At 45.3% G+C, this 12,816-nt stretch overlaps 1 protein-coding gene across 1 annotated transcript; it reads left to right on the forward strand.

Moving 5' to 3' along the window:
* Positions 1 to 2,770: 2,770 nt before the first annotated feature.
* Positions 2,771 to 5,675, forward strand: LOC135503774 (pepsin A-like). Its single transcript, XM_064921919.1, has 9 exons — positions 2,771 to 2,826; positions 3,277 to 3,427; positions 3,817 to 3,934; positions 4,032 to 4,150; positions 4,251 to 4,447; positions 4,704 to 4,820; positions 4,970 to 5,111; positions 5,330 to 5,428; positions 5,538 to 5,675. The coding sequence occupies exons 1-9, from the start codon at positions 2,771 to 2,773 to the stop codon at positions 5,673 to 5,675; spliced, it is 1,137 nt and encodes a 378-aa protein (XP_064777991.1).
* Positions 5,676 to 12,816: the final 7,141 nt, after the last annotated feature.

The following is a 12,816-nucleotide window of genomic DNA, read 5'->3' on the forward strand; positions in this document are numbered from 1 at the left end:
TCAAGTCAATCCCAGAACAACAGCAAAGGACCTTGTGAAGATGCTGGAGGAAACAGGTACAAACGTATCTATATCCACAGTAAAACGAGTCCTATATCGACATAACCTGAAAGGCAGCTCAGCAAGGAAGGAGCCACTGCTCCAAAACCGCCATAAAAAAGCCAGACTACAGTTGACAACTGCACATGGGGACGAAGATTGAACTTTTTGGAGAAATGTCGTCTGGTCTTATGAAACAAAAATAGAACTGTTTGGCCATAATGACCATTGTTGTGTTTGGAGGAAAAAGGGGGAGGCTTGCAAGCCAAATAATACCATCCCAACCATGAAGCACGGGGGTGGCAGCATCATGTTGTGGGGGTGCTTTTCTGCAGGAGAGACTGGTGCACTTCACAAAATAGATGACATCATGGAGAAAAATAATTATGTGATATATTGAAGCAACATCTCAAGACATCAGTCAGGAAGTTAAAGCCTGGTTGCAAATGGGTCTTACAAATGGACAATGACCCCAAGCATACTTCCAAAGTTGTGGCAAAAAGGACAACAAAGTGTCAGGACCCGGTTACGAACCTGGGTCTCCGGAGTGAGAAACAGTCACTTAACCAACTGAGCCACGAATAGTCAGCAGAACCCAGAAGATGAGGCAGACACAGCAGTACTTAAGACGGTGTATTTAATTAAGTAAAAAGGAGAAGTCCTTAAATACAAAAATGGCAAATCCAAAAGGTGGTAGGAATAGCACAAAAAAGCCTCAAGAGACACTCAAAAACAAAAACAGAATTCCACAAGAGCATCCACCGGAATCGACAAGAAAACACAGAACACTAGGGCTGGGTGCTAACATACAAACACAGAGCACAGAACTGAGGGAAACTAAGGGTTTAAATACAAATCAGGGAAAACGAGGTACAGGTGCAAATAATAAATGGGGAACAAGGGAAAAACATAAGGTCAAAAAGCACAATGGGGGCATCTAGTGACCAAAACCCGGAACAACCCTGGCCAAATCCTGACACAAAGTCAAGGTAATAGAATGGCCTTCACAAAGCCCTAACCTCAATCCTATGGGAAATATGTGGGAAGAACTGAAAAAGCTTTTGCAAGCACGGAGGCCAACAAATCTGACTCAGTTACTCTGTCAGGAGGAATGGGCCAAAATTCACCCAACTTATTGTGGGAAGCTTGTGGAAGGCTACCTGAAACGTTTGACCCAAGTTAAACAATTTAAAGGCGATGCTACCAAATACACTCAATTAGTATGTAAACTTCTGACCCACTGGGAATGTGATGAAAGAAATAAAAGCTGAAATAAATAATTATCTCTACTATTATTCTGACATTTCACATTCTTAGAATAAAGTGGTGATCCTAACTTTTACTTGGATGAAATGTTAGGAATTGTGAAAAACTGAGTTTAAATGTATTTGTATGCAAACTTCTGACTTCACCTGTACGTATTCTGGGGTTGGGGTTGTTTACATTTTACTTCTTGTGTGTCTATTGTATAATAAAATATTTAAATAGAGGATAATTTTTTTAATCTCAAAGGACATATATATTTGTTTTGCTGATCAATGAAGACATATGACCTCTTGCCCCAGAAGTAACGTTGTGTTTTGTGTTGAATGTCCATTAAGTTTTCTATTTGTGTCACGCCCTGGTCGAAATATATTATGTTTATTCTTCATTTATTCGGTCAGGCCAGGGTGTGACATGGGTTATTGTGGTGTGTTTTTGTCTTGGGGTTTTGTGGGATGTCTAGCGTTAGTCTATGGCTGCCTGGGGCGGTTCTCAATCAGAGTCAGGTGATTATCGTTGTCTCTGAATGGGAACCATATTTAGGTAGCCATATTCTTTGTGTGTTTCATGGGTGATTGTACTCAGTGTCCTTGTTCCTGTCTCTATGTTAGTTTACACGAGTACAGGCTGTTTCGGTTTTCGTTACGTTCTTTTTGTTTTGTAGTATTTGTATTGATTCGTGTTTTACGTTTTTTTTCATTAAACATGGATCGTAATCTACACGCTGCATTTTGGTCCGACTCTCCTTCGCCGCATGAAGAAAGTTACAATTTGAAACATATAGTGACATTCATCTTTAAATAATCACCAAGATATTTGTTAACATTGTGAATGTTCTGGTGAATGTGCCATGTTAGTTAATGACATAATCCCTGGCTGATAGGTATTGTGTCCTAACAGAGATACAGTAGCCTTAATAAGGATGCCTAATCCTAAAGTAAACCGTGTGAGGGAAAAGTGTGTTGATAGGAGGGTATTTGCAAGTGGGGACCTTTACTTTATATCACTGAGTCTACACAAGTCATCTCATATCCTAGAGAGAAGTCTGGCAGGTTAGCCATTACATGATTAGAACTGGCACATTTCAACAGTATACACACATTACTGTAATGTAGCCGTTGGTACCAACATACTGTACAGGTTATCGTCAGATTGACATTGTCTCGAGGTCGTCCATTATTTCACCATTACTTATCATGGCAGGTGGATACTCTCTTATCGTGGCGATAAAGAACGCAGAGTTAGAACCGTGGACCGTCTGTATATAAGACAACACACACGTCTCAGATCACTCATCCACAGGCATCTACAGGTGAGTCTGGTTCCTCTCAAGGTCTCTACCTCGCTTGATTTACGCTGAGCAAAGGAATTGCGATACATTATGTTTGATGGGTTGATTGACGAAATGCTTCTTTGCACAGGTGAACGAGTTCTACAGGTGACTGCTGAGGAGACCAGACATCACATCATGAAGTGGGCTATCGTTCTGTGTGCCGTGGTGGCACTCTCCGAATGCATCATCCAGTACGTTAATCATGTTATACCCCTGATATACCCCTGATGTGCTCCTGCTATTCTCCTGCTATTCTCCTGCTATTCTCCTGCTATACTCCTGCTATACTCATACTATTCTCCTGCTATTCTCCTGCTATTCTCCTGCTATTCTCCTGCTATACTCCTGCTATACTCGTACTATTCTCCTGCTATTCTCCTGCTATTCTCCTGCTATTCTCCTGCTATTCTCATGCTGTACTCCTGCTGTACTCCCATATTTACATTACACAACAGATCAGAAGACAGTGAAAAGTGTAATACCCCAAAATGAGTGAATGATTTGAATAGTCACACACAGTTGTTTAGCATATGCTGCCATAACGTTTATTACAATGGTTTGACCAGAAGGTCTTGGACCTTTGACCAGAAACCTGCTGGACCTGAGCTGCTTGCCCAACCAGACTTTGTCCTCCTCCACAGGGTGCCGCTGATCAAGGGGAAGAGTGCCAGGGAGAGCCTGGAGGAGCAGGGTCTGTGGAATGAGTACAGGGGGAAGTTCCCTTTCAACCCCACCAGGTTTGACGACCAGAGCCTATATGTCTCCAGCGAGCAGATGACCAACGACGCTGATGTAAGCATGAGAATGGATTGCACTTAACACCTTCCACTATGTAAGGCAGCAGAGAAGGCTGAAGCACGTCTTTTGGCCTCTTCCTCCTAAATGAATTATTGATCCACCAGGAAAACTTTAGTTTGAAATCAACAATTTGATTACTGATGACCTATAGGTATTCTGGTGTAATTCAGCTAATTCTTATAATATCATAGGGTAGGGGGAGGTATTTATTAATACAAATATTTAGTTCATTATTTGATCTTCTCTAGTTGGCGTACTTTGTAGGGGGAGGTATTTATTATACAAATATTTAGTTCATTATTTGATCTTCTCTAGTTGGCGTACTTTGTAGGGGGAGGTATTTATTAATACAAATATTTAGTTCATTATTTGATCTTCTCTAGTTGGCGTACTTTGGAGTGATCTCCATTGGAACTCCACCTCAGTCCTTCACTGTCATCTTTGACACTGGATCATCCAACCTGTGGATTCCCTCCGTCTACTGCAGCAGCGCAGCTTGCGGTTTGTAACACACACACACACAAACAAACACACTCACACACTCACACACAAACACACACAAATACTCCCAGGCTAATCGTGTCTCCCCTCCTTCCAGCCAACCACAACAGGTTCAACCCCGGTTTGTCCTCTACCTTCAAAAATGCTGGGAAGAGCCTCTCCATCCAATACGGTACTGGCAGTATGACTGGCTTCGAGGGCTTCGACACCGTTGTGGTAAGGAACAGAATTCAAAACAACAACATGAGGACTGGAAACATTGTGTAGCTTTCAGTACTATCTCAAATATTATCCTCCTCTTCTTGGTCCTCTGTAGGTGGGTGGGATCCCTGTGAAGAACCAGATCTTTGGGCTGAGTCAATCGGAGGCTCCCTTCATGGCTCATATGAAGGCTGATGGTATCCTGGGTCTGGCTTACCCCCGCCTGGCTGCCTCTCAGGCCACACCAGTCTTTGACAACATGATGACCCAGCATCTCGTCAACCAGGACATGTTCTCTGTCTACCTGACTCGGTGAGTGGTCAGAGTGGAGGTCAACCAGGGCTATTTCTGTAATGGAACCCTATTGCCTGTATAGTGCACTACTGTTGACCAGAGCTACATGGCTCCTACAAACCATCATGGCTTGGCAGACATGGAAATATGAACTGACACAACTTCTCTCTCTCTCTCTCTCTCTCTTTCTCTCTCTCTCTCTGTCTCTCTCTCTCTCTCCCCTCACACTCCCCCTTCTCTCTCCCTCTCGCTCTCTGTTGTCGTCCATCTCCAGTAACTCTGCGGTAGGTAGCATGGTGACCTTCGGAGGCGTTGACACCAACCACTACTCCGGCCAGATCGCATGGATCCCCCTGTCCTCTCAGATGTACTGGCAGATCACCGTCGACAGGTACTGTTAGAGTTACAGTACGTTTTATAGGGTTATAAATGGTTATTAATGGGTTATATAATCCTATGTAACTGGTAGATGAAGTGGTTGAGTACAGTTCTCAAGCAGCAATCTCTCCTGATCTGTGTATATCTGTGTGTCCATTGCAGTGTGACTGTGAACGGCCAGATTGTGGCCTGTAACGGCGGCTGCCAGGCTATCGTGGACACCGGCACCTCTAATATTGTGGGACCTCAGGCCGACATCTCCAGCATGGCCCGTGCTGTGGGAGCCCACTCCGCCAACGGAGACGTAAGTCATGTAATATTGTTTTGGTGATGTGTCACAAAGAACCAGGCATAACGTTGTGTTGATCATGTGTTCCCATCACCACTACTGACATAACTCAACAAGAACCAGAAAAGAACTCACACAGTCTACCTCACAAAGCAAATGCTGTTTAATTCATTGTCTCTCTCTCCTCTCACACCTCTCTCTCCTCCCTCTCTTTGTCTCTCTCTCTTTTTCAGAATGTGGTGAACTGTAACAACATCAACAACATGCCATCGATGGTCTTCCACATCCACGGACAGGCCTTCACTCTCCCAGCATCCACCTACGTCCGCCAGGTGTGTGTGTGTGTGTGTGTTTGTGTGTGTCTGTGGTAGATCTTAGGGAGCCTTGAAGTGATCGTAACATTGTTTTGACAAGTTCTCTCTCTCTCTGCCACCCGTACAGTCCACCTACTATGGCTGCCGTACCGGTCTCTCGTCTAGTAGCTCCGACCTGTGGATTCTGGGTGACATCTTCATCCGACAGTACTATTCCATCTTCAGCAGAGCCCAGAACATGGTGGGTCTGGCCCTGGCTAGATAATCCAACACAGATCAACAATGGATCCCATAACGCCATATGAACAACCAAATGAGGGTGTCTCTCCAGTGCAATCATATCTATTCTAAATCTAATTTGAGTAGTTTGTGATAGGAAGTGATACTGCTCTATGTCTAGAATTGTTATTAGTTCATTCAAAATAATAAAAATTGAGGTTTTGTCATGATAAAGTGGTCTGATGGTATTTTTTGGTTCATTCGTGCTATGATTATGAATAAAGCACGCACTGCATAATCATTCTGGAAATATAAAAACTGTCTATGCATCTATTCACTTCCTTTCCTGTAGTGCCACCATGTGGCCAATCATGTGACTACTCTATGGCCCCAAACTGTGCCAAACTGGCAGAGTTGGTTGGAGATTTGGACTTGCTGTGTCAAGCACAAGTAGGCAACCACTTCACTGAGCCAGCCAGTCCTTTGACAATGACAAGGCACATTGGATTATGGATGTTAATATTCTCAAGGACACGGTCGTCATATATATATATTTTTTAAATGCCTCTTTGCCCAGCTCTCTGCTAAGTACCACTCTCCTGAGAGTGGTAATGATTTAAATATACACTAGATCAGTGGTTCCCCAACTCTTTATAGTCCCGTACCCCTTCAAACATTCAACCTCCAGCTGAGTACCTCCTCCAGCACCAGGGTCAGAACACTCTCAATGTTTAAAAAATTAAATACTTTTTTAGGTGGTTGATCAGCTTAATATTGCGGAAAGAATATTGGCTCCATCAATGTAATTGTCATTTCCAATCCCCCATATATTTTTTGGGTAAATATATATATCCATACACGCATGCATACATATACACATGTATAAATACACATACCTATATAGACATACATATACACATGTATAAATACAGATACCTATATAGACATACATATACACATGTATAAATACAGATACCTATATAGACATACATATACACATGTATAAATACACATACCTATATAGACATACATACTTTTTAAAAGAATATACCTTTATTATTATTCCCCGCAAACAATACCACCGATCCCCCAATTGAAGTAAACTAATACACACTTTGGCTTTTACCTTCAATTTATACACCTTATACACCTTTTACAGACACAGTCTATTTTACAATAGTTATGTTTTGTTTGTTTTTAGTCCTTCCTCTATTTCTGATGTCCATCCAGTTATATTTCTATTTGTAACTGTGCTATTTGACAAAAGTTCTGAACCTGTAGACATTTTACAGACCCCGTAGGTTTAACATGTTTTATCTTGCTATTAGTCCCACCCTTCAGCTCCATTCATCCTCTCCCATCTGTCTCTTAACATCATCCATTTTGAATTTCTATTTGCCATATATTTTTCAACTGTGCTGTGATGCTTCACAAATGGATCGAACCGTTCCATTCTCATAGCTTCTACAGATTGTAAATTTAAAATATATTTTTGCTAAAATAATTATTATATTATTGATTAATTGACTATGGCTTTTCAAATCACCCAGTATTGCTATCTGCTGTTATGTACTTGAGTGAAGACCCAAAAGCGGTTTTAACAGAAAACAGAGTTCTTTAATGAAAAACAGGAATGGCATAAATCTTCTTCCAACGTAGTCAATGGAACAAAAAGAACGTTAGTATAATGCAGGATGCACCTGCCAGGCAGACTCCGACAGGATAGGACAAGGTGGAAGCAAACGGGACGACAGCTTGCTTCTGGCATCAAAAACACAAACAAGAATCAGACACTGAAAGTAGCAGGAACAGAGAGAGAAATAGAGACCTAATCAGAGGGGGAAGAGAGAACAGGTGGGGAAGAGTGAAAGAGCTAGTTAGGGTAGATGTAGAACAGCTGAAGAATGAGAGACAGAGAAGGTAACCTAAAAAGACCAGCAGAGAGAGACAGAGTGAAGAGAAAGGACAGGAACAGACATAACAAGACATGACAGTACCCCCCACTCACCGAGCGCCTCCTGGCGCACTCGAGGAGGAAACCTGGCGGCAACGGAGGAAATCATCGATCAGCGAACGGTCCAGCACGTCCCGAGAGGGAACCCAACTCCTCTCCTCAGGACCGTACCCCTCCCAATCCACTAGGTACTGATGACCACGGCCCCGAGGGCGCATGTCCAAAATCTTACGAACCCTGTAGATGGGTGCGCCCTCGACAAGGATGGGGGGAGGGACGAGCGGGCGCGAAGAACAGGCTTAACACAGGAGACATGGAAGACCGGGTGAACGCGACGAAGATAGCGCGGGAGAAGAAGTCGCACTGCGACAGGATTAATGACCTGAGAAATACGGAACGGACCAATGAACCGCGGGGCCAACTTGCGAGAAGCTGTCTTAAGGGGAAGGTTCTGAGTGGAGAGCCATACTCTCTGACCGCAACAATATCTAGGACTCTTGGTCCTACGCTTATTAGCGGCCCTCACAGTCTGCGCCCTATTACGGCAAAGTGCCGACCTGACCCCCTTCCAGGTGCGCTCGCAACGCTGGACAAAAGCCTGAGCGGAGGGGACGCAGGACTCGGCGAGCTGAGATGAGAACAGCGGAGGCTGGTACCCGAGGCTACTCTGAAAAGGAGATAGACCGGTAGCAGACGAGGGAAGCGAGTTGTGGGCGTACTCTGCCCAGGGGAGCTGTTCTGACCAAGACGCAGGGTTACGAAAAGAAAGACTGCGTAAAATGCGACCAACAGTCTGATTGGCCCGTTCGGCTTGACCGTTAGACTGGGGATGAAAGCCGGACGAGAGACTGACGGAAGCCCCAATCAAACGGCAAAACTCCCTCCAAAATTGAGACGTGAACTGCGGGCCTCTGTCGGAAACGACGTCAGACGGAAGGCCATGAATTCGAAAAACATTCTCGATAATGATCTGAGCCGTCTCCTTAGCAGAAGGGAGCTTAGCGAGAGGAATGAAATGAGCCGCCTTAGAGAATCTATCGACAACCGTAAGAATAACTGTCTTCCCCGCTGATGAAGGCAGTCCGGTGATAAAATCTAAAGCGATGTGAGACCACGGTCGAGAGGGAATGGGAAGCGGTCTGAGACGGCCGGCAGGAGGAGAGTTCCCAGATTTAGTCTGCGCGCAGACCGAACAAGCGGCGACAAATCGACGCGCGTCACGTTCCCGAGTGGGCCACCAGAAACGCTGGCGAATGGAAGCGAGCGTACCCCGAACGCCGGGGTGGCCGGCTAACTTGGCAGAGTGGGCCCACTGAAGAACGGCCGGACGAGTAGGAACGGGAACGAACAGAAGGTTCCTAGGACAAGCTCGCGGCGACGGAGTGTGAGCGAGTGCTTGCTTTACCTGCCTCTCAATTCCCCAGACAGTCAACCCGACAACACGCCCGTCAGGAGAATCCCCTCGGGGTCGGTGGAGACCTCAGAAGAACTGAAGAGACGAGATAAAGCATCAGGCTTGGTGTTCTTTGAGCCCGGACGATAAGAAATAACAAACTCGAAACGAGCGAAAAACAGAGCCCAACGAGCCTGACGCGCATTAAGTCGTTTGGCTGAACGGATGTACTCAAGGTTCCTATGGTCAGTCCAAACGACAAAAGGAACGGTCGCCCCCTCCAACCACTGTCGCCATTCGCCTAGGGCTAAGCGGATGGCGAGCAGTTCGCGATTACCAACATCATAGTTACGTTCTGACGGCGATAAGCGATGAGAGAAAAACGCGCAAGGATGGACCTTGCCGTCAGAGAGAGCGCTGAGAAAGAATGGCTCCCACGCCCACCTCTGACGCGTCAACCTCAACAACAAACTGACTAGAGATGTCAGGTGTAACAAGAATAGGTGCGGATGTAAAACGATTCTTAAGAAGATCAAAAGCTCCTGGGCGGAAACGGACCACTTAAAGCACGTCTTAACAGAAGTAAGGGCTGTGAGGGGAGCTGCCACCTGACCGAAATTACGGATGAAACGACGATAGAAATTAGCGAAGCCCAGAAAGCGCTGCAGCTCGACGCGTGACTTAGGAACGGGCCAATCAATGACAGCCTGGACCTTAGCGGGATCCATCTTAATGCCCTCAGCGGAAATAACGGAACCGAGAAAAGGGACAGAGGCGGCATGAAAAGTGCACTTCTCAGCCTTCACATAAAGACAGTTCTCCAAAAGGCGCTGGAGGACGCGTCGCACGTGCTGAACATGAATCGAGAGAGACGGTGAAAAAATCAGGATATCGTCCATGTAAACGAAAACAAAAATGTTCAGCATGTCTCTCAGGACGTCGTTAACTAGTGCCTGAAAGACAGCTGGAGCGTTAACGAGGCCGAAAGGAAGAACCCGGTATTCAAAGTGCCCTAACGGAGTGTTAAACGCCGTCTTCCACTCGTCCCCCTCCCTGATGCGCACGAGATGGTAGGCGTTACGAAGGTCCAATTTGGTGAAAAACCTGGCTCCCTGCAGGATCTCGAAGGCTGAAGACATAAGAGGAAGCGGATAACGATTCTTAACTGTTATGTCATTCAGCCCTCGATAATCCACGCATGGGCGCAGGGACCCGTCCTTCTTCTGAACAAAAAAACCCCCGCTCCGGCGGGAGAGGAGGAGGAGACTATGGTACCGGCGTCGAGCGAAACCGACAAATAATCCTCGAGAGCCTTACGTTCGGGAGCCGACAGAGAGTATAATCTACCCCGGGGGAGTAGTTCCCGGAAGGAGATCAATACTACAGTCATACGACCGGTGTGGAGGGAGAGAAGTGGCCTTGGAACGACTGAACACCGTGCGCAGATCGTGATACTCCTCCGGCACCCCTGTCAAATCGCCAGGCTCCTCCTGTGAAGAAGAGACAGAGGAAACAGGAGGGATAGCAGACATTAAACAGGTCACATGACAAGAAACATTCCAGGATAGGATAGTATTACTAGACCAATTAATAGAAGGGTTATGGCGCACTAACCAGGGATGACCCAAAACAACAGGTGTAAAAGGTGAACGAAAAATTAAAAAAGAAATGGTTTCGCTATGATTACCAGAGACAGTGAGGGTTAAAGGCAGCGTCTCACGCTGAATCTTGGGGAGAGAACTACCATCTAAAGCGAACAAGGCCGTGGGCTCCCCTAACTGTCTGAGAGGAATGTCATGTTCCCGAGCCCAGGTCTCGTCCATAAAACAGCCCTCCGCCCCAGAGTCTATCAAGGCACTGCAGGAAGCAGATGAACCGGGCCAGCGGAGATGGACCGGAAAGGTAGTGCGTGATCCAGAAGGAGAGGCCTGAGTAGTTGCGCTCACCAGTAGCCCTCCTCTTACTGATGAGCTCTGGCTTTTACTGGACATGAGGTGACAAAATGACCAGCGGAGCCGCAGTAGAGACAGAGGCGATTGGTGATTCTCCGTTCCTTCTCCTTGGCCGATATGCGGATACCCCCAGCTGCATAGGCTCAGCATCCGAGCCGGCGGAGGAGGGTGGCAGTGATGCGGCAGGTGGCAGTGATGTGGAGAGGGGAGCAACGGAGAACGCGAGCTCCTTTCCACGAGCTCGGCGACGAAGATCAAACCGTCGCTCTATGCGAATAGCGAGAGCTATTAAGGAGTCCAGACTGGAAGGAACCTCCCGGGAGAGGATCTCATCCTTAACCTCGACGAGGAGACCCTCCAGAAAACGAGCGAGCAAAGCCGGCTCGTTCCAGTCACTAGAGGCAGCGAGAGTGCGAAACTCAATAGAATAATCCGTTATGGATCGATTCCCCTGACATAGGGAAGACAGGGCCCTGGAAGCCTCCTGTCTTGTGAGGTCGGAGACTTGGACGGCCAGGGTCTCAACGGCATGTCGAGCAGCAGACAATTCCTCCTCGTGTCTGCCTAGCATCGCTCCCTGGATCTCGACGGCGGAGTGAAAAGGGTCCGGAGCCGCTGGGTCCATTCTTGGTCTGATTCTTCTGTTATGTACTTGAGTGAAGACCCAAAAGCGGTTTTAACAGAAAACAGAGTTCTTTAATGAAAAACAGGAATGGCATAAATCTTCTTCCAACGTAGTCAATGGAACAAAAAGAACGTTAGTATAATGCAGGATGCACCTGCCAGGCAGACTCCGACAGGATAGGACAAGGTGGAAGCAAACGGGACGACAGCTTGCTTCTGGCATCAAAAACACAAACAAGAATCAGACACTGAAAGTAGCAGGAACAGAGAGAGAAATAGAGACCTAATCAGAGGGGGAAGAGAGAACAGGTGGGGAAGAGTGAAAGAGCTAGTTAGGGGAGATGTAGAACAGCTGAAGAATGAGAGACAGAGAAGGTAACCTAAAAAGACCAGCAGAGAGAGACAGAGTGAAGAGAAAGGACAGGAACAGACATAACAAGACATGACATCTGCAGCGTTAGTTCTAGGGAAATGTTGCAATTCTTCAGCCATTCCTGGACCTGTGACCAAAAACAAGCTACATACAGACAAAGCAAAATAAATGATCTAATGACTCTGCCTCCTCACAGCAGAATCTGCAGAGCTGGGAAGATTGTATCCCCCATATATATAACATTCTATTAGTTGCAAGAATGTTGTATAGTAATTTAAATTGAAGAATGTGAAGTTTTGCATCCGGCATTGTTTTGCGTGTCAATTCATAAACCATGTGCCATGGGATGAGTACATGGAAAATCTCTTCCCAACTATTTTGCAAATTATATGGCACAGCTGTCAGCATTTGTTCCTTAAATTAAATTGGTAAATGTTTTTATGTATCACACTTTTCTTGAACCATTTATGTTCTTTAAGACAGGGCCGACATACAAGTTCATTACTTTTTTCCCCTTCTACTTGCCTCTTCCATTTTTGTGGTAATGCTGCAATAATTTGTTGTAATTTTGAGCAAACATTTCCATATGTCTGTGTTAGCTGCAAGTGTGAGATAACTCCACCAGTCCTATTTATGATATCATTCACAAAAATGATATATTTTCAAATAATTTCTTTGAAAAATACAGTTAAAAAAAAAATCAATTGGTATATTTGAATTTAACCACAATATTTGTTGTATTATTTCTTCTTCTTATTATTATTTCTTTCTTTTCAGGTGGATTAAACTGAAATTGCAACCAACTTTCTAAGGCTTGTTTAAACAATAAAGATATTTTGGAGATAATTTCCTTTTCAAATAACCGAAAGTGGGCATGTGTAATCTGAATAA

This window comes from Oncorhynchus masou, chromosome 18 (assembly GCF_036934945.1).
Source record: "Oncorhynchus masou masou isolate Uvic2021 chromosome 18, UVic_Omas_1.1, whole genome shotgun sequence".
Lineage (NCBI taxonomy): Eukaryota > Metazoa > Chordata > Actinopteri > Salmoniformes > Salmonidae > Oncorhynchus > Oncorhynchus masou.

Coding starts and splice junctions, on each gene's coding strand:
- LOC135503774 (XM_064921919.1), top strand. CDS start 2,771: ATGAAGTGGGCTATCGTTCTGTGTGCCGTGGTGGCACTCTCCGAATGC. Junction 3,935..4,031: donor CTGCAGCAGCGCAGCTTGCG/GTTTGTAACACA, acceptor CCCTCCTTCCAG/CCAACCACAACAGGTTCAAC. Junction 5,112..5,329: donor CCCACTCCGCCAACGGAGAC/GTAAGTCATGTA, acceptor TCTCTTTTTCAG/AATGTGGTGAACTGTAACAA.